The sequence below is a fragment of the Gadus morhua genome, chromosome 22 (genome assembly GCF_902167405.1).
Source record: "Gadus morhua chromosome 22, gadMor3.0, whole genome shotgun sequence".
NCBI classification, from domain to species: Eukaryota; Metazoa; Chordata; class Actinopteri; order Gadiformes; family Gadidae; genus Gadus; species Gadus morhua.
In genome coordinates this window covers 11,410,727-11,430,511 of record NC_044069.1, presented here as the reverse complement: position 1 = coordinate 11,430,511, position 19,785 = coordinate 11,410,727, and the positions used below count along the sequence as shown (strand labels likewise).

At 42.3% G+C, this 19,785-nt stretch overlaps 2 protein-coding genes across 2 annotated transcripts in view; both read left to right on the top strand.

Annotated features, from left to right (window-relative positions):
* The window catches only part of celf3a (cugbp, Elav-like family member 3a), a gene marked incomplete in the record, with an annotated part of 11,675 nt that extends 7,889 nt beyond the window's left edge, over positions 1-3,786 (top strand). The window contains 3 exon segments of the mRNA XM_030346797.1: positions 1-14; positions 539-684; positions 2,770-3,786. Coding sequence (XP_030202657.1) covers positions 1-14; positions 539-666 — 142 coding nt within the window.
* A 622-nt stretch (positions 3,787-4,408) lies between these two features.
* Positions 4,409-19,430, top strand: LOC115535521 (ceramide synthase 2). Its single transcript, XM_030346796.1, has 11 exons — positions 4,409-4,776; positions 9,124-9,306; positions 10,859-10,976; positions 11,256-11,374; positions 12,809-12,866; positions 13,401-13,451; positions 13,636-13,728; positions 14,724-14,852; positions 15,780-15,886; positions 16,187-16,340; positions 17,205-19,430. Exons 2-11 carry the CDS (start codon positions 9,125-9,127, stop codon positions 17,349-17,351), a joined length of 1,158 nt encoding a protein of 385 aa, XP_030202656.1. The 5' UTR covers positions 4,409-4,776; position 9,124; the 3' UTR covers positions 17,352-19,430.
* The last annotated feature ends 355 nt before the right edge of the window (positions 19,431-19,785 follow it).

Here is a 19,785-nt window from a genome sequence, read left to right as displayed (position 1 = left end):
GAGCAAATGCTTTGGTGAGTCCCGGCCAGAGGGGTTGGGTCGGGTGGGTGTTTAAGAGACTGACGTACGGATCTGACGTCGACAGTAAAGATGGTGTTAGCTCTTGGAAAGGTTCTTCTCTAGTAAGTCCTATCCGTTGTGAACATCGTACGGAGGTGATATGCCTCCCGGCGTAGGGGGTTCACATGCTTCAGGTGGTTTTACAGATTAAGCCTCGCCCAGTGTGCTCATCGGATCTGCTGTTATGACAAGCGTCAACGTCCTGCATTTCAGCAATGTGGATCCAGAAAGATCCCCCCCCCAAAAAAATAATTAAACAATAAAGTAAATTATAAAATATTTCTTGCTGTCTTTTGGGATCTTCATTGTGTTTTCCTGGAAGATTCCCTGCCATTTACCAACACAACTACTTCATCTGCTTCTACTATCTTTCTATAGTAATATTCATAGAAATATTACTCATAATTATTATTTTTATTATTATTATTAATAAAACAAGTTTGTCTCTTCTCCTTCCTCCCCTCTGCTTCCTCTCCAGGTTTTGTGAGCTTTGACAACCCCTCGAGTGCCCAGACGGCCATCCAAGCCATGAATGGCTTCCAGATCGGCATGAAGCGACTCAAGGTGCAGCTGAAGAGGCCTAAGGATGCCAACAGACCTTACTGAATGGGGTCAGTGGACTGGGTGAGAGAGATAAACACAAACATGAGAGAGAGAGAGAGAGAGAGAGAGAGAGAGAGAGAGAGAGAGAGAGAGAGAGAGAGAGAGAGAGAGAGAGAGAGAGAGAGAGAGAGAGAGAGAGAGAGAGAGAGAGAGAGAGAGAGGTAGATGGGGAAAGGTGTCGATAAATGGTTGAACTGGATTCAATGCCACATATTGCCATGATTGTCTGTCTTGTAGCTGGAGCTAAATATTTCTCTACCCTCAGATGAATGTGTGTGAGGGTGGAATGTTATAAACGTTATATCAGGATCAGAGAGGATACTTTGTTAACATGTGGGGTGGGGGGGTTTTAAGCAAACAACAAAGAGATGGATTAGTAAAGTATAACTCAAATAAATAAATGTTTATCATAGAGTTTGGTATATGATAGGATTTTAAAAATCCTGTTCGTCATTAATTTTTTTTTTTTTACTTTTCATTTATTGTTTTCGTCATGTCATTTTCCTGAAAAAAAACCATCACTCTCAAGACTGTCCTGTCCATACATATATCGTGGAGACTGCGTCGCTATGGCTACGGTTGCCTAGCAACCTCTAAAACCTCCCCCTTCCTTCTCACTGCGTTGTAAGTTAATTGGCCTGTGTTGGTTGCTGTGGCGATATTGCCTGTGATGGTTGCCATTAGCAATTTTATTTTGGGCCGTGATTCACCATGGCGACCATGAACTGTGTTTGGTGCGTTGTGAGTTTCCTCTTATTATAATTATTATTTTGCCCTGGTTTTATCCTTGCAAACTACGATCAATAACTGTCACTTTGCCTCCGAATTTGTAAGCAATTGATTATCATGACATGCTTTTCTGTAGTCCAATTAATGTTGCTTTGCAACTCTAACAAATTACCCATTGGGATGTACTAGTCCATCAAATATGGATTATTCTGCCTCCACCCTTTGGTTTTTGATTAGTCTCTCTTTGTTTTGTCATGATTATCATTCTTACATATATCCCTGTGTTTAGTTGGTTGGTGTGGTAGTTTCGCTACAATGTGGGGTTTTCGTTTGGTTGTACTCAACTCCACGTGACTTTGTGCCTGAACCTTGTTTTTGTTTATTTTCTCTGTGAATTTGACACTGTAGTAAACGTGTACCCCTTTAAGCGGTTGACAAGATAGCGTAACACTGTGATGTGTGTACGTGCGTGTGTACATGTGTCTCTGTGAGTGCCAAAAGAGAGTCGTACAGGGTTTATTGTTTGTGTGTGTGAGTGTTGTCAGTCATGATCGCATCTCCAAAGAAACATTTGTGTGTGTGTGTGTGTGTGTGCGTGTGTAGGTGTGCGTGTGTGTGTGTGTGTGTGTGTGTATGTGTGTGTGTGTGTGTGTGTGTGTGTGTATAAAGCAAGATACTTCCCATTTTCTATACGATTTTGGGTTAAAAATAACTTTAAGGTTATTGTGACGTGCGCAACTGGCTACGGAACTGCCCTCCTCTGTAGGAATTCTGGGTAACTGAGTACAAGTATAAGTACTGTGAACATACACACCCACCTCCATCAACTGTGTTTGGAGAAATAATCTTTAGATCATTAAAAAAAATTAAAAGAGCACAATACACAATACTTCACACAATACTAATGAAGTAAATAAGTAATAGCAATTCCCTGAATGGCCTTTTAAACCACTCACTCTACCTTACCAGAATTCCTACTATGCATGTCCTGAATTGATTTGCCTGCCTATCAATAAAGATGCGTAGGTCTTTCTTGTAAGGATGTGCAGTGGGGCACACACTCTCTGTCGACTGCAGCAGTAAGGGCTGTCAGCGTGGGCTGCATGGACACTCAGGTGGTCATCCTGTCTTCTCTGAAGGGTCAGTGGGAGTAAAGTATGTTACCGACATTGCTCCCCTTCCTAGAGGCTAACCACAGTCACTGTGTGTCTGTGTGTGTACGTGCGCTTGTGTGTGTGTGTGTGTGTGTGTGTGTGTGTGTGTGTGTGTGTGTGTGTGTGTGTGTGTGTGTGTGCGTGTGCGCAGGTGTTTCATTCACGTTGTGACATATTCAAACATCCCCCTTTCTCATATTCTTCTCTCCCTCTCTCTTTCCAGGACAATGCAGGAGCTCAATTGAGAAAAAGAGAGGAAAAAAAAAACCGGCCTTGTTTTCCTCTTGACGTTTTTTATTTTTGGTTGTTAGACCAAAGCGCATAGCAGCACACAGGAGCGAAACTTCACCATGGAAACCATTATACCCATCAATCCTGTACAACTAAAATATGAGCATCACAGCAGCTACAGTTTTAGGCTCTCCGTGTTTCCCTTTCCCCCCCCCCCCCCCCCCCCCCCCCCCCCCACCCCCCTGTTGTGTCCAGCCGTTCCAGAGATTTTCACCACATGCTCACAGCTGGATCCATTTAGATGATGTACATACGTCTATTGACAAAAATCTACATGTTAAGAAAAAAAAACATATCAATGGTGTTATTCTACTGAACAGGGTTCTACTGTATAGTGTAATCTGTGGTGTGTGGCGTTAGCGAGGCGTCTGATTGGTGGGAGAGGCGAAGGAGGAGGAGGGGGAGGAAGAGGAGGTCTCATTGGACTAATGAGCAAAAAAAGAAAAGAAAAAAAAGATAATTAAATTATTCTGTATTCTGATTACCATTGGTACAATTGTTATGTAGAGTTAGTTTTATTATTTAAAAGTAAATTAAAGAAAAAGACAAGGGATTACATTGTAAAAGAGATTAATTTCCTCTCGCTGTATATACCTAAGTTTCAAAAAGGTGTTTAAGGGCAAATTACCTTGTAAGTTAAGAATCTCTACTGCCACTCATTTTTGTCTGGGTTGGGAGGGTCTGGGTTTTTTCTATCTTGATTTTTATGTTTAATTTATTTGTTAATCAATTTGATCAGGGGGAGACATGGCAATTTTATATGATTTGAGAAAATTGGAGATTCCGAATCCTGTGGTCTTAAGGTCAACGGACAGTTATTGTAGAATTTCAAAATTACATAAATGTACTTATGGAAGTTTAAAAAAACACATTGTTTCTTTATTTATTCTCTACAATTGCTGTTTTAAAACATATGTCTTTAAAGAAAATAAAGTACAATTTAGAAAAAGATAATTGAGTGCATAAGCTTGTGTGTGTCATTACTGTAATGGGAACTGGATTCCTCGCTTATAAATAGAATTACATCTTGTGGTGGGTAGGTGGGTGGGTTAGGCCTACATGCATGTTTTGCATTTTAATCCTATAAAGGCACCGTCCGCAACAGGTGGATAGGCCTATTATAAGAATACAATATACCTCATACATTCGGTCTAATGCATTTGCACCTAGTCAACCACTTGCTTTCTTAGAAGCAATGCTTCAAGCAGGCCATTTTGGTTATTCTGGCTCATGAAGATCAAATACTTCAAGAGGGTGTCTGCTATCAGCCTGCTATAATGAACGTGTAGTCCAATACACCTTCTGTGAGGTTACTATAGTGTGAGAAACGTGCCTGCCTAAGCATATATTCGCCAACCATTCCAGATAAAAGTGCAATACTGCTATGCAGAAACAATGACCACAACCTCTACTCCTAGGTGAAATGTTGTGGATTTTCCCACCCACCGCAACAAGATTGAGACAGGCCAGATGCGTTGAAACACGCTTTGCCTCCGTTTTGCTAGCCCTAGGCCTCGGAGCGTCGACGTCACTTTAAATAGCCCGGGCTCCGCCCCCTCCTGCTCCTGCTCCTCCTCACTACCGCTCTAACGAGCAGCACACCGGCTAAACCCTATCACCACAGCGGTCCGATCCACCAAAGTTTCTCCGAGGGAAGAAGTATAAGTGCAACGTAAACCTACAATTCGTACGGGAGGCCAGTGTGAATGACGACTACACCGTTTTTTTTTTGGAGAAAGTCTTACAGATGCTAATTTCTCCGGGAATGGAGTAAAGCAGCGGATAGAAAGGTGGAGCAGAGCGATTGGCAGCTTTTTGGAGGTGGGCAGAACTAATGGCGCGATCCGCGTAACATCTACCGAGGGGACCGACCGAGAGGAGTGGGAAATATCTTCCATCAACACGCACAATAATACCACTACAAACCGCGAGTAGCCAGGTAGGTGCGCAGACTGCACCGTTATATGGTGCACCTAAACGTTACACACTTTTAATGATTGTAAAAGCAGTGATTTGATATTGGGTTTTTTTAAGGATGTGTGTTAAGGATGTTATTGTTAACCAATGATCATGGATCGGGGACGTTACAATTGAACCTTGATCCAGCCGTTCGCGGTGTGTTCCTGGTGGTCGGTCGACAAACAGGAGTTTCTAGATATCTCTTGTTAGTGCTCAAGTTAACTTTGGGCTGCCTGTAGGCCTTTGGTTGGAGTAATCTCTAAACGTGTTTGTTTAGGAACACCGCGATAAGGCGACCAGTGTGAGAACAGAGGAATGATCACCAAACCACAGCGGCCCATCTGAAGCACAACATTAATGATCCTCTGCAAGGGAAGGAAAAAAAAAAGTAAAATGGCCCTTACGTTACAAAATTGTGTACAAGCAAAAGTTTCTACGGGCCCGGAAATGTTTGCAAAGTTGTTTATTTGGATGTGGTCAATCAAAGCTCAAGGGTCTCGTCCAATGGCCTGGCGACGCTTGACTGGCTGCTGTGGTTTCTGTGTGTAAACGTTAAACCAACTTGTTGGTTGAAGAATATCCTCTAAATTCCGCTAACTGTAACGTCCGGGAGCCTCCCCACTTGCGCCATGCCTGCGCACCGAGCGACGTCCTGAATACGGCTGCGTAGATGGCGTAATGCTCTGTTTGGGATCAAATCTATTGCCAGTCACGAAATTACAACACTTTTATAAAAGCATGACATTTGCCGTACCGCTCAAATCCCGTCTTACAACACCAAGCTGGTCTGTTGCAAGATCTGCAAGAGGGATCGTGTTGATGACGCCCGATAGACGTGTAGCTTTGTACGTAGCACCCTGCCTCACGGTACGCTGTGGCTAAAGGCGTCCTGTAAATGGTGTATGCATTAATGATAGCCCCATGTTTCCTTGTACCATAATTGGTGAAATAGTGTTTCTTTTTTTAACTCGTTTTTCAATTCTTTAAATGCATCAAGCCATGGACGCCGCTTATTTTTCATAGTCAGAACTAATAAATATACAAAGCATTGGGAGTACTAAATTGGCCCCTCCTGTATCATTTTCAATAAGTTACAATTTGGCCCCAATCCAACACGCATTCATTATCCAACCGCTTTACGACTGGATTTGACCTATGATACTACTTTCACTTGGTTGCTTAATATAACCTTGCAAACAATTTCACTTTTTTGGCGTGTTTAGTTACATTCTTCACCACTGACATGATCAGAGGAACAGACATTTGTTCATTTATTTTGAAAATAGAAAACGTGTATTTCGGAAATAAGACCTTAATGTGATATTGTCTACATATTTCTTATTATCTGGACACTAACTGTTCAATCCCTTGAAAAAAGGGGAAGGACCTCAAGTTGAGCTCCTGAGATTTCCCCTGCTTGAACCTGTTCCGGCCAACTGTTCTTTTGACATAAAGAATTAATTGGTGCTAATTTCCCGTCAAGACTACTCCACCACGCACTGTAAGGGTACTTTGAGCTTTATAGTTACCAATCATAAAAAAACACTTCTGTTTTTGCATCATAAGGCCTTGATGTGTGATCTCACAAGCCCCATATTGCAACGACGCCTCACTTTTACTGTGAAACTGCCGTATCATTTCATCACTTAATTTTTCTCTGGTATTTCCTTCATCTCCTTATTGTAGTGAATTTAGATCACGGGTTGTAAGCACAGCTGCATTCAACGCTCCATGTACAGTCTATTTACAATGTGAGCGATGGAGCAGAGACAATAGATAGCTGCCCAGTGTTGGAGGGTTGAAAAGTATCGCTTGAAAAATATCGATCAAATTAACAGTGCCAGCCGGGTTCACTTTGTACCAGGCTTGTAACTGTTTCTTCATAACAAGATTGCAGCAGGTCAAAGTCCACACAAACAATCCTTATTAACCGATTACCAGATCAAGACGTGGCAGACAGTCCACTGGAGGTGATGACCCCTTTCTCATGCCAGATAAAAAAATAATTCTCTCAAGCTAGATAAAATAAGTTATTTCCATGTTCATTAATGTATTTACCAAGTCACCCCCCCGCCTCCCGAGTTAAAACAATGACTTATCCTTCCACGTGATCAATCCAAGTTCTACAAGGGTATAATTAAGGAAGACATCTTTCATGTCTAAAGGGTTGGAGCCCCAACAATCGGCCTTCCAATCAGTAACATGAGTATTATACTTTAAACCATGACATAATCAACCCACTGGACTGCCTGGATAACAAAGCATGTGACTTGAAAGGTGAAGTTCCATTGAGGGACTGCCAGTGGTGACGGACTGATGGGGTGATGTCATTCCTGGAGCCTTTCTCCTCAGCTGTTCTTGCTGGTTAGTTTAAGGCCATCTTGACGTTTCCATGCGTGTACTATACCTGAAGGTGTTTGAATGCCGATCAATACATTGGTTGTACTCCGCATGCCATCATTCTAATACGAATTAACATTTTGTTCAATAGTCATAGATAAATAAACCTAATATAAACTAAACATTTTCCACCTCCAAAACACATCCTGTTGCATAACCCGTTTTCCTTCCATTCAAATAATTCTGTTCTTATTGGAACTCAAACTCGGTCTTCGGTTACACTGTCTGTCATCTCAAAGCCTCTTTTGTTATCGGATACACCCCGTTCGGGACATAGGTCTGACGTCCCTACATGACACTTACTCTGTAGCCGAATCGGTTAATCAAATTTGACTTTTCCGCTACATTACTTCCTGGTAAATGTATCTGCAGAAAGGAGACTGGGTTGGGGAGGAGGCCTTATGTTGTACTCTCTGTTTAACATAGGCACGTAGGAGTCCGGCCCGCACCACACGTGCATTGGTCCGTAGACCGCAGTGGAGGCGAGCACTACTAGTCTGCAGGCATCACGTTACTGTGATGCCCTTTCAGACAGCCTGGATTTCAGTGTGTTTTAGCCTGGACCGTAACGCCAACAGGTATCGGCCCATGCCCACTCCATGTCGGCATGGGGCGTGCATTTAATGAACCAGCCTGCCCAGATGGTTTTCCTCCCACCCTAAGCACTCCGATCAGAATGAGCGCCGGACCACATTGGGATATGGTCCAGCTCATAGGAGGGACAAGGCTAGGACTAGTACCAAAGGAGTGGCTGTCATGATAAAAGAGAGGTGCAGGATGGGATTAGAGTTTGACTACAGTGAACATTCATGGTGGATTGTTTCGTCAATGATGCAACACCTGTTCATCATCTATGAAATGTGTATTCATCATCCACAAGGGGTTGTTATTATTAGGAGCTTGCTGATTGTAAATGACCAGATCCGGGAAGCATAGTCAGCAGCCAAGAAAAATATTGATTCATAAAATATTGTTTCGGAAGCTAGAAGTAGAAAATGTTATCTTAAATGTAATATTTTTATATCTTTCATTATCATTGCTTTTTTTTTTTTAAAAAACAGTCTGACCTGAGGACATGGCCATGGTCGTAAACATCGGCCGTTATTTAAACACACTGGGCTATCGAAACACACCTGGTTGGGGTTAAACATACACCCCAGTCGCAGATCAAACAGACGGAACAGTTACCATTCCTTAAATGGAAGGACAAGACCAAACAAAGCATCGCTATGTAGTGTTTGCTCCACAGCGTGTAGAAAGGGTCACCCCTCGAAAACGGAGGTGGTTGACTTGATATAAGAGAAGGTTTTGGGAGCCCCAAGTTAGATCTCACTAGGCTCACACATACGTGGTAGTGAGACAGTGATTAATTATTTTGTGTGGAGGTCCCACGTCTTCCCGCATCTGCCTATTGGCTTATTGAACATTCCCCATGTCCCTTTTAAAACTGCTGTCTGCTAACCCTGCATATGGACTGCTGCCTTATACTAACAACTCAATGCCTAGGCTGATGGCTATTGATAGCAAGCCTGGATTGTGGACTTTTGGTGAATGCCTGTTTGGCCCATTTAACATTTTGAATCAGCTTTAATGCTTCGTCTTCCCAACCGACACCCATGTATGATATCTTTTTCAAGCTTTTTTTCACTGCTTCTGGAGGGAATTTTTCTTTTCCAGTTGGTGAAATGAAGAGTCATTGCAATAAAGAGCTTTACTTAAGGCTCTTCTGACACTTGTTGTAATGAATGTGTGTGTGTGTGTGTGTGTGTGTGTGTGTGTGTGTGTGTGTGTGTGTGTGTGTGTGTGTGTGTGTGTGTGTGTGTGTGTGTGTGTGGCATATCTTTATGTATATGTGTGGGGTGTCTTTTGGGACAAGCATAAGCGGGTTCAATGTTTTATTGAAAGGACTCCTCTCTCTGGGTTCCAGGATGTTGTCCACGTTGTCGCGGCTGAGAGAGCTAATATGGCAGGACTGGATTTGGTTCCCCCCTGGGCTGGGCTGGGCCGACCTGCAGGACCATGACGGCAAGGTGTACCCCAAGATGGGGGACCTGTGGTTCACCCTCCCCGTGGCCCTCTGCTTCCTGCTGATCCGGCAGGTCTTTGAAAGGTAGGTTCAGACCACCGCAAACACACACACACACACACGGCAAACAAATAGTCTGGTGTTTAAAGTACTAGAACGTCAATGTGTGGCAATGTGGAGTATTTATCTGTGTTATAATGTAGTTACGGTTTAAAACTAAAGGTTAATATTGACCCATATATATGTTTATTTGTATGTATATGTATATGCTTACAGACATGCGGTTATGATTTTCCATAAGTGAAGTACAGATAATCAAAACATTTAAAACCAGGGAAGGTTATTTATTTAACTTTTTTTTTTTTGGAATTGGAATTGTCCTTATTCTGATGTATTTTATTTTATTTAAAAGGGATCACTTAAGTCCAAAAATAGGTCAGCATTTGTTGTCCTGTATCAGATTATGCTTTAAACTAATTCACATCTGTAGTCCCTTGGCAGGACCAAACGAAGAAAGCATGATAACAAACAACGCAGCGTAAAGACGTAATACAGAGCTATACCAAAAAGCATATCTTTATGCTTTTTTAACACCCGAGACACACAATGCCAAGCTTCACCCATGTGTAAATCGCAAATGTATGCTTGTCAGCTAAAAGCAAGTCATAAAGACCAAAAGATAAAGTTCAAGGCCAGTGACAGCAGAGCAGTTTTTATCAGACTTCTTCCATTGGTTTTGAAAGAGCTGACAGAGATGCAGCCCCTCAGATCACCAGGCAGTGTGATCCACTGATTAGTGGCTTTTACATAAATGCTGATAGTCCAAATGCACCTACTTCCACAAGGCTAGGAAGACCTATTGCTCATAGTGATATGTGATTCATGAGCGATTCTGTAAAAAAATAACCAATCTCTTGTGCGATCTGCTATGTGTGATGTTTTCTATGTGGTGTTTAAACGTGTGTACAATGTGTGAGGTTACGTGTGTAACCTCACACATTGTTTCTATATGTATCGTGTACTATTTGTCTACTTGTATGCTTAAAAACTCATAGCCACCTACGTCTTCACTGTGTTACAGTATATCACCCTGTATAGGACGCAAGAACATAACATTAACATATAGACGCGCATTATTTATATGCGTAAATGAACGATTCGACTCAAGGATTGTTTCATTTGAATGAACCAGATTCATAGAGCCGAGTTTGAAACAATATCCAAACTTCACCTCACTAATTGCTTAGGCTAGCAAGCTAGTGATGTGATTTGGGGGAGGCCTGAAGGGAGGGGTCGGCTCGAAATAGACTTCCGTACCTTTAAGAGCTGTAACGGGGTATTTATACTTTGTAACCCTACTACACTGTAAATAATAAGCAAGGAACCCCCAGGCAGAGGTTAACTGTTTGGGCCACAGTTGCACTTAGGCAAATCCCTCCCCCCCCACACACGCACGTGTTTGTTGCCAGTGTGTTTGTTTCTTTGTATTCAGTAATTTGTTGAACTCGCTCAGTGTTTGCCATGTGGCTTTTGTCTGACGAGTAAAACCGGGTGTTTCCTTCCATTAAAGTAAATAATGAATCCAACCCTTATGGGCAGCACATCGCCGCCTATTGACCGCTCCTCTGCTTCCCAGGACGGTGGGCACCCCCATGGCCGGCCTGCTCGGCGTGAAGGACAAACACAGAGTCAGCGCCACGCCCAATCCAGCCCTGGAGGCGTACTTCTGTCGCACATCAAAGCACCCCGAACCGGTAGGTGGGGGAGGGGGACGGTGGTGGATGAGGAGGGCGTGGTGGTGTTAATGGTGGCAGGAAGTCTTGTTGAATCACACTCCGGGGAAGGGATTTTGGCACTGGTGTTGTTGTGGTTTTTTATCACAACCTACTTTAGGTTTAGTGGTCGGCGAAACACAAACCCTCTCACTCACCAGGACCTAGCCTGTATCTGTTGTCCTTCTGTCTCTCTGTGATGGAGCCCATGTGGTTTCCCCGGTGTCATTGGTCTGCGTCTCTGTGTCTTTTGGCCCCCAGAGCTGCATAGAGAGTTTGAGCAAGACGTCGGGATACTCTGTGCGTCAGGTCCAGCGGTGGTTCCGGCGGAGGAGGAACCAAGACCGGCCCAGTAAGGTCAAGAAGTTCCAGGAGGCCAGGTAAAAGAGGAAAACCCATCAATGCTTCACTTTGCAGGATAAACGATGTGTTCTGTGCACTATCCATCGACTTTCATCTTAGCAGTTTAGTCTGTTAGTTATGCTTTTAAGTTTAACAACAGCTGTAACGGCAACGATGGAAAGATTTTGGTTTTGAGGTTCTTTCTTTTATACATTTTCATCAGATATCATTGTATTTCTTTTGGATTCTTTTGAAAAAAAATGTGATGCATATTGCTTTTAATATAGGCACATTTAATTGTTAACTAATTATCTAATTGGATATTGTAGCCGAGCAAATTAACACCTCATATACATGGCTATTTGGACTGTTTTAAGTAACAAAATGTTTTATTTTTATTAAAAAGGCTACACAGAGGTATCAGTAATTGTCTTACCAAGATTCAGACGAGTTGTTGAATTCCAAAATCATCATTGTGCGTCCAGAGGTACGAGGTTCGAGTACGCTGGGTTGCAGAGTTACAGTAGCCTACTCTTTTGATTACTTTCCAAAGATTTCCAATGTATTCAAAATAGGAAAAAGTAGGAAACTTTGGAAGGTCATTTAGTGTATTCCCCTCTCATGAACCGGAGCTAGGCCACTGTAGACTTACTCACTTAAGTCAGCCTCTAAAACATCCGCTAGAGACTGAGGACAATCTCCAAGGTATTGTTACTTAAACCAGGGGGAGACCGAAAAAAAAAATGTGCAGAACAAATCTTGAGTCTTTAGGTATTGATATTTGTTATTTGGATGGTGACATGCAGAAGTTGTGTGTGCTTGCCAACACGGTCGTACCAACACATCTTTCTTGTCCCGAGTTAAAAATATTGATAACATATTCGATAATACGGATTCAAATAATGTTACGTTGCTCAGGACATCTATTGTCAAAGTTTATAAAATATATATAGATAAAAATATTTCTGTGTTGCAGAGCGATTCCCTATAGCCAGTTTGTTTCAATATGGAAGAGAATGGGGGGATAGTATCATTATCCGGTTAGGAAAATGGAAGCGTCCCCGGTCTCTTATCAGCCGTTCCCACGGGAGTTTGGCCAGTGGGAAGATCTCCGAAAGTTTTGTATCGCCATTAGTGACTGCCGAGTTAAGGTCAATGGAAGCAGCAAACGGAAAGCATTTGCTAACCAAGGGGACTCTCCTTCTGGATGCACAAAACTGATGTGGAATTTAACAACTCATCTTAACCCGTTACCCAGGCAAAGAAAATGTACGTATATCTTGGGTAAATTGAATTTAAGCCAACCGTTGTTAAGTGCCCAGTGCCCACTGATGAGGTACTGTTTGTGTCGGAATGATATTTCCTTCACAACCATGCTTTCTCCTTTACTTCCCACAAGCCACCTTGTTCTGTTGTGCGCGTTGCTTTTGCTTTGTCCTTTTTTTCTGAGGTTGCTGTTCATTCTTTTACAGTTGGAGATTTACATTTTACCTTATTGCTTTCTTTGCTGGCCTGTGGGCTCTTATTGATGTGAGTATTGCCATGTTTTGAGCCTCTACATTTGTGTTATCATTTTACAAACAGGCGTTAAATGAATTTAAAGCCCCTCCTTTAATGGATAAAGGTTTAGTTTAGATTCTTAATGTTCTCCATATTTGATGGAGAAATGCATTCTTGTGACTGGAAGATTGATTCTCAATGAGCAGAAATCATATCAAATTACTGAGTGCATCTTGGAAAAGCTATATTTCTTCACACCCCATCTAAACAAATGTATTCACCATAATGATAAAAGAATACACCAATGTATTCTTTTATCATCAATTCACCAATTGATGATAAAAGAATAGTCACTTTGGGGCAAGAACCAATAAAGCTTATGGGTAATGGTTAGAGAAAGTCCACTGCTTTTAATTTGAATCCACTTAGAGCATGGCACACCGTGAGCAAGAAAATAGATTGTTTTGTATTGTGTTCAGCTCATGTGGAGATAAGGGTTCTCTTATAAGGCGTTTGATTGTAAGATCAGACCATTACCAATCTCTCCCCTAATTCCTCTCACAGAAACCATGGTTCTGGGATATGAAGGAGATGTGGACCGGCTTCCCTAAAATGGTATGGCAGCTTTCTTGACAACATACCCCCTCCCTTTTCACTTGTCCACCCAAAGTATGCAAAAAAAAATAATACATTTCAACTTTTAATTTAAAATAGTCATGGGAGGGCAGTGATGCTTTCTTCTTGAATAAAGTTTACTGGTGTCGTAATGAGAAGTAACGCATCATTCTCCTCTCTGCAGCCGCTGCTCCCCTCCCAGTACTGGTATTACATGTTGGAGCTGGGCTTCTACGTCTCATTGGTTTTAAGCGTGGCAACAGACGTCAAGCGCAAAGTAAGTGAAGAACAACCCCTCTCCACATGATCGGCCCAATTTCACAAGCTACAACAACAACAACTACAAAAACCCACTTCCATTAGGATAAATCCCCACCGATTTTAGGCATCCGTTCTGTGAAATAAGTGCTTGGGCATTTGTGTATTTGCGGTTGGGATGTAATTAAGTATTTTTCTCAAAACAAGGCCTCCAATGAACTGAGCGAGCGAGCCATCAGCCATGTAGACGTCATAAAAGTTAATGGCGCCACTCTGCCACCGTTTCGTCTCCTAGGTCCCGGATATCAATAACGTTCTCGGGGCTACGGCTGAGGAGACACCGCCGCGCCCCATGACCGTGGGCTTATTATCTAGTTACCCATTCGCTTTCCTTTCAGACGAGGCCCCCCCTGGCCTTGCCTTGGTGGGTTTTAGGAGTAGAGTTGGCGGGCGCAGAAGCTAGCGTAGTTGGTTCACTTGTAACTTCTCCCCAACTTGCTGAGCACACTTGTAAAAGGAGGCGGGGCTTCTGAAGGGAAACCAGGAGGCAGTGGCTTGAGCCGCCTGCCCGGTGCTTTTGTAACACGATTTAACAAAAGCATATAAAAGGTTCTGGTCCTGCTGCACCGCGGGTGGGGTTGGCTCTGGAGGGCTACAGTGAAAAGCCTGTGGAGTTGTGAAAGGCTCGCTTTTCACCGATGGGGTATCATTAGCATTTTTTCGAGGCATTGTTTCCGGCTCCTTTTGTGTTTTTGTTGTTTACCCTTCTTACCGGGATCTTGTTTCCAACGTGGTAGAGAAAAAGGCTGCGCTTTTACTTTGGTACTTCCTGCTAGGCGTTAATCTTATTGAAGGCGAATGTTAATGCCCAACTCAACTCTATAGATCAACAAGTGACACAAATAATATTTATTTAAACACTGCTTTTTTTTTTGCTTTTTTTTTATAGATTCAAAGTCTTCTTGTGTGTATGTGTCTTGCTGACGGCGTGTCTTGCTGTGTGCTTCTCCTCAGGATTTCAAAGAGCAGATAGTTCACCATGTGGCCACCATCCTCCTCATCAGCTTCTCCTGGCTGGTGAACTACATCCGGGCTGGGACGCTGATCATGCTGGTGCACGACACATCCGACTCCCTCATGGAGGTATAGTGTGTGTGTGTGTGTGTGTGTGTGTGTGTGTGTGTGTGTGTGTGTGTGTGTGTGTGTGTGTGTGTGTGTGTGTGTGTTCCAACAATAAACTGCCAACACTAGCTTCCTGGCCAAGGCTTGTTCTCTTCTAGCCTTTTATATATATATAAACATTAGTGATCAATTTGTATAGATAAAGGGAACTCTATATATAATGAACCCTTGCTAAGAAATTAGCAGAACAAGGTCATACAGATAAGAATGCAATGATAATCATGATAATCATGTAAATAATGATTGTGAAATTATTTGTTTGACTTGCCTTCTGAAGTTGCTAACATCTGATTGAAATTAGTTTACAACTTTGAAGTTGACTCAATGGCAGTAACAGCAGAAGGTAGCACTATGGACCACAGTTTTATAACCTTCGTCCATGTGTACTTTTACAATTGATCTGGGGCGGCATGTGGCTCAGGAGGTAGAGCGGGTTGGCTGGTATCAAGAAGGTTGCTAGTGAGATCCCCTGCTAGCGAGTGTCGAGGTGCCCCTGAGCAAAACACCTCACCCTAACTGCTCCCGACGAGCTGGCTGTTGCCTTGCATGGTTGATACCGCTGTCGGTGTGTGAATGTGTTCATAAATGGGTTAATGTTAGGCGATATTGTAAAGCGCTTTGGGTGGCCACTGGTTAGAAAATTGCTATATAAATGCAATTAATTTACCATTTACCATCTGGTCCATAAATGTTTGTTGAAAATTGAAAGTTATGCCAAGGCACTATTCCATCCATGTTATGCAGAGACTGCAGAGTCTTAATGGGGATTAAAGTGTAAAATTAGTGTTATTTACAATGCTACAGATCTCAGAGGAATGACCTGTGGATGGCAACCACCCAAAAGTGACCCTCCTCCTGCTTTTCTTCTTCCACTCTTTTTCATTCAAGTCTGCCAAGATCTTCAACTACGCTGGATGGAGAAGAACCTGCAACTTCTTCTTCACCATGTTTGCTGCAGTATTCATCGTGACCCGTCTTGTCATCCTCCCCTTCTGGTAGGGAGAGCACCTTGTTCACACTTTATCGGAATCATGTTTTGCCTTTTCTTTGTGTAATGATTGCTGCCGTCGCTCGGATGCCTGCTGTGAGCCGCCCACATCCTATTCGAAAAACAAAGAGGAAGAGAAAGAACAGTAACATTATCTAAGGGCTGCCAATAATCAGGCGTTGCTTCACAGGCCCTTTTGTCTTGTCGTGTCAATGGGCTTTTTGACTGGACCATGTAGGTTGGTTCTGACTGGGCCCCTCTGTACTGTGTCGTCGCCCCCCCCCCCCCCCCCCTTGCCCCTCACCAGGATCATACACACAACGTGGGTGTACCCCCTGACCCTCTACCCCGCCTTCCCCGGCTTCTACTTCTTCAACGGCCTGCTGATCGTGCTCCAGTGTCTGCACGTCTTCTGGGCCATCCTCATCCTGCGTATGGTCGTCAAGTTCCTGCCGGGAAATGTGAGAAATGCTGCCCTTTTTACTAGTTTTCCTTCCCTCTGAGTAGTTTTTGTTAAGGCACCCATGGTGCCATGGGACCGCGGTATGCAAGCCCTTAATAAATATGTACATTGCATGGTGTATTCGTTTTGTACATGGAGCCACACCTTATTATAATTAGAGGAGCGATGTGTACTTTCTAGGGCTGTCTTTCTCTAGCCCTTTACAAGATGAGCGCATCATGTTTCGAAATTGCAATGCGGCTTTAATTTATCCTTTGTATTTACCAAATGGAGTTTGCTAACCCTTGGTTCTATATATAGATTTTCAGTTTGCTTGCTAAGGTTAATGCTTGTGTTTGCTTTTGTGAGTGTTGGTGATAGCTCCGGTTAAACTGAGATGAACTATGGACTATCTGGGCTATGTAACAGGTCCAGTTCTTGTTGATATCGAACACTACTCTGATCTTTCATTTTGAATGGTTTACTATCAAAAAGGGGTTTATCATCAATTTAGTTTAAAGCAGAGTTTAAATTACTTTATATATATATATGTGTGTGTGTGTGTGTGTGTGTATGTGTGTGTGTGTGCAATTAATTAAGCGAGCATGATTTGGGAATTTAACATCAGAAAATCAATCCACTCCATAACTACTAGATTAGTAGTATACTAATCTAGCGTTATAACCTGATTGCTCAGAAATGCCTACCGACAGCACCTTGTTTTTCCAGTCGTTTTTCAAAACGGCAAGTGTTAGTAATGTGCGGTCTCCAACACTGTGCCCATTGGTGATCCACGTACACGCAGAAGGTGGCCAGCCTGCACGTATTATTAACATGGCCAATCCTTACCCCACGCTTCTAAACCTTCCTTGTCCAATCACAGCATATCGTGGCGGATGAGAGGAGCGACCACGAAGAGAGCGAGACTGAAGACGAGGACGCGGAGCACAGCAGGAAGGAGGTATCCAAGAACGGCCACGCACAAAACGGCCACACGCCACTGAACAACAATCACGGCAAGATGGAGTGACTGGGCCGAGGGCAGGAGCCAAGGAAAAGGACATGTCGGAATGAAAATAAAATGGCGCCTTAACATCAAGCCTGCAATTTGAAGGCCAAAGATCGGGAGAAATGGTTTGTGTGCAAAGGTCAGGCATGCATTTCCCCCCCTCCCTACCCTACACACACACTCACACACAAACACAAACACACACAAACTTTAACCCCCAAAAAGCTTCCGCATACACTCTTTGTGATATCAATGATACTAGTGAATAACCTTCTGAATTCCAAATGCTCCTTTTCTTTGTTTTGTTTAAAAAAGCCATGTAGTACATTGGAACTACTCTTTAGATCACAGTCAAGTAAAACAAGGACACAAACTGTATGCGGTGGAAAGTTAGCAGCGGCAAAAAAAAAAAAGACTGTCAAAAGAATTGGTTTCTTTATCGTTGTAACATAGTTTTTATGTTATCAAAACTCTCCTTTTTCGAGGGTGTCCTTAAAGTTTTCAACGGAGGACGTCGTCAAGTCCACCCTAGGGTTTGCCCCTCCCCCCCCCCCCACTGGTAGCGTTCTGTTTCCGGTAACTGGGAACAGTTCACTGGGGGGCGAGGGGGGCTCCTTGGCAGTTTCACGGTCCTTAAAACATTTCTGCTGCCTTTCTCGTCCGTTTGAGTCCGTTTTCTTCAGCGTAACGAAAATGAGTATGAATGAGACTAAGAAGAATGAAATAAGAGTGTGATGTTTTCACTCAACTCGACCACGTGGCATGTCTAGTCCAGTGCCATGTAGTGAGCACTACCACAGCCATAAAAAGATGAGGTACTGTCTGTGGACCATAAATATGTGTAGCTGGGTAAGGGGGTGGAACTACCAAAACCTGAGCAGGTATACTGTATAAGTAAATTAATTTAGAGCCATGTTAACTGATGAAAATATTTTTAATTGTTTCGAAAGGTGAGCAAAGTGTGAGCCCGCAACGTTAGCTTAGCAACCTGTGTTGGAATCGACGTGTGGATCCTTGTCTTTTTGGGGAAGCGCAATGTCAACAGCTTGAAAGCCTTTTAAATCCTTTTATTTTTTGTTCATTGTTGCCTTAGTTGTATGATTTTATTACTGTTGTATGTTGTAACTTGCTTTAAATCCAGTCAACTAAACAATTGAGAATTAACTGTTCTTCGGAATCAATAATCAGTTATTCTTTCTTCAAATGTCCAGCTGTGTTTTTTTATTTTCTTTAATCAGTGTTAATTTGCCTTTCCATCCAAAGAAGCACTTTACGGGTTTCCTTTTTATGGATCAAATTTCACATAGTATACAAATAGCATGTTCAAAAACACCATGTGATTCAAACTCAAACCAGATCCACTCTGTGTTTAGACTGGGCTGGATTATGATTTAAGTTTACAGTTTTTGTTTTCATATTTATTTTGTTAAATGTTAACATCACAAAATATTATTCCTCTTGCTGCAATTCTGTTTAAAAGACAGGCTTAAATCTTAAATCTTCAACTAAAATGTTAGCAAACTATTTTGTACATGTCCGTAGTCATTTGCAAGTGCCTTTAGCTTGGTTTAAAGCTTTATGTGTTAAAAAGAAATTGAGATTGTATAGAGATTACTCTAATCGAAATCGTCAATCTTTGAAATGTTTTCTATTACAAAATCTTATATCCTAACTTGTCACACACACTTTGCACTGTAATGCCATGGCCCAATTGTAATATTATTTTTTGCCAATACCTGCAATGACCCAATGTGTGTTAAATGTGGCTCCCTCTCAAAACTTTATCTTCTGCAATAGTGTTTTTATTTTGTATTTTGCCATGTTGCCGACTTATAAGATAAACAATATTGTAGATAACATTTGTGTCCTTGGTTCATTCTTTTGTACGTTATCAAAGGTCAGATGGTTTTTTTTGGGTATCAAAACTACAATTTGATTGTTTGGAAAGTATTGCTATTATTTCAGACTTGGTTTAAGTTGTATTGGTATGTAAGTGTATCAAATTACATTACAAGTAATTGATAACGTTGTAAAAATTCAAGGTTGACAGGTTGACTTGTTTCTTGAATGCGCTATAAACGGGCCTTAACTGAAGCTTTATTTATTTGGTCATGGTTGTATTTTGTCATGGTTGTTTGAACGTTAAACTGTTATAAACGTTCATTGGTTTATGCTGCCAGTTTAATTAGCCTGGAGTTTAAAAGGCAGTCCGGATATGACTAACTTTTTTAAAGCCTTGTTTATTCCTGTAGCAATAACGATAAGGTGTCTCCTTAATGGGGGCTAGTGAAGATAGGATTTCATAGCTCAAAAGTTGTAAAGTAATGGTCCCAAAAGTATCCAGTGACCCTTTGTGAAGTCCCTTTGCCAAAACAGGACCAAATAAATATTTTTCCCAGCGGTGGCGTGTGTGTTTAACGGCAGGGGACGTGCTAGCCGTGGGGAAGGAAAGCAA

What these genes read in the sequence shown, in the direction of transcription:
- LOC115535521 (XM_030346796.1), top strand. Translation starts at nt 9,125, where the DNA reads ATGTTGTCCACGTTGTCGCGGCTGAGAGAGCTAATATGGCAGGACTGG. An exon ending in ATCCGGCAGGTCTTTGAAAG is followed by an intron (nt 9,307 to 10,858) that starts GTAGGTTCAGAC and finishes TCTGCTTCCCAG; the next exon opens with GACGGTGGGCACCCCCATGG. An exon ending in CATCAAAGCACCCCGAACCG is followed by an intron (nt 10,977 to 11,255) that starts GTAGGTGGGGGA and finishes TTTGGCCCCCAG; the next exon opens with AGCTGCATAGAGAGTTTGAG.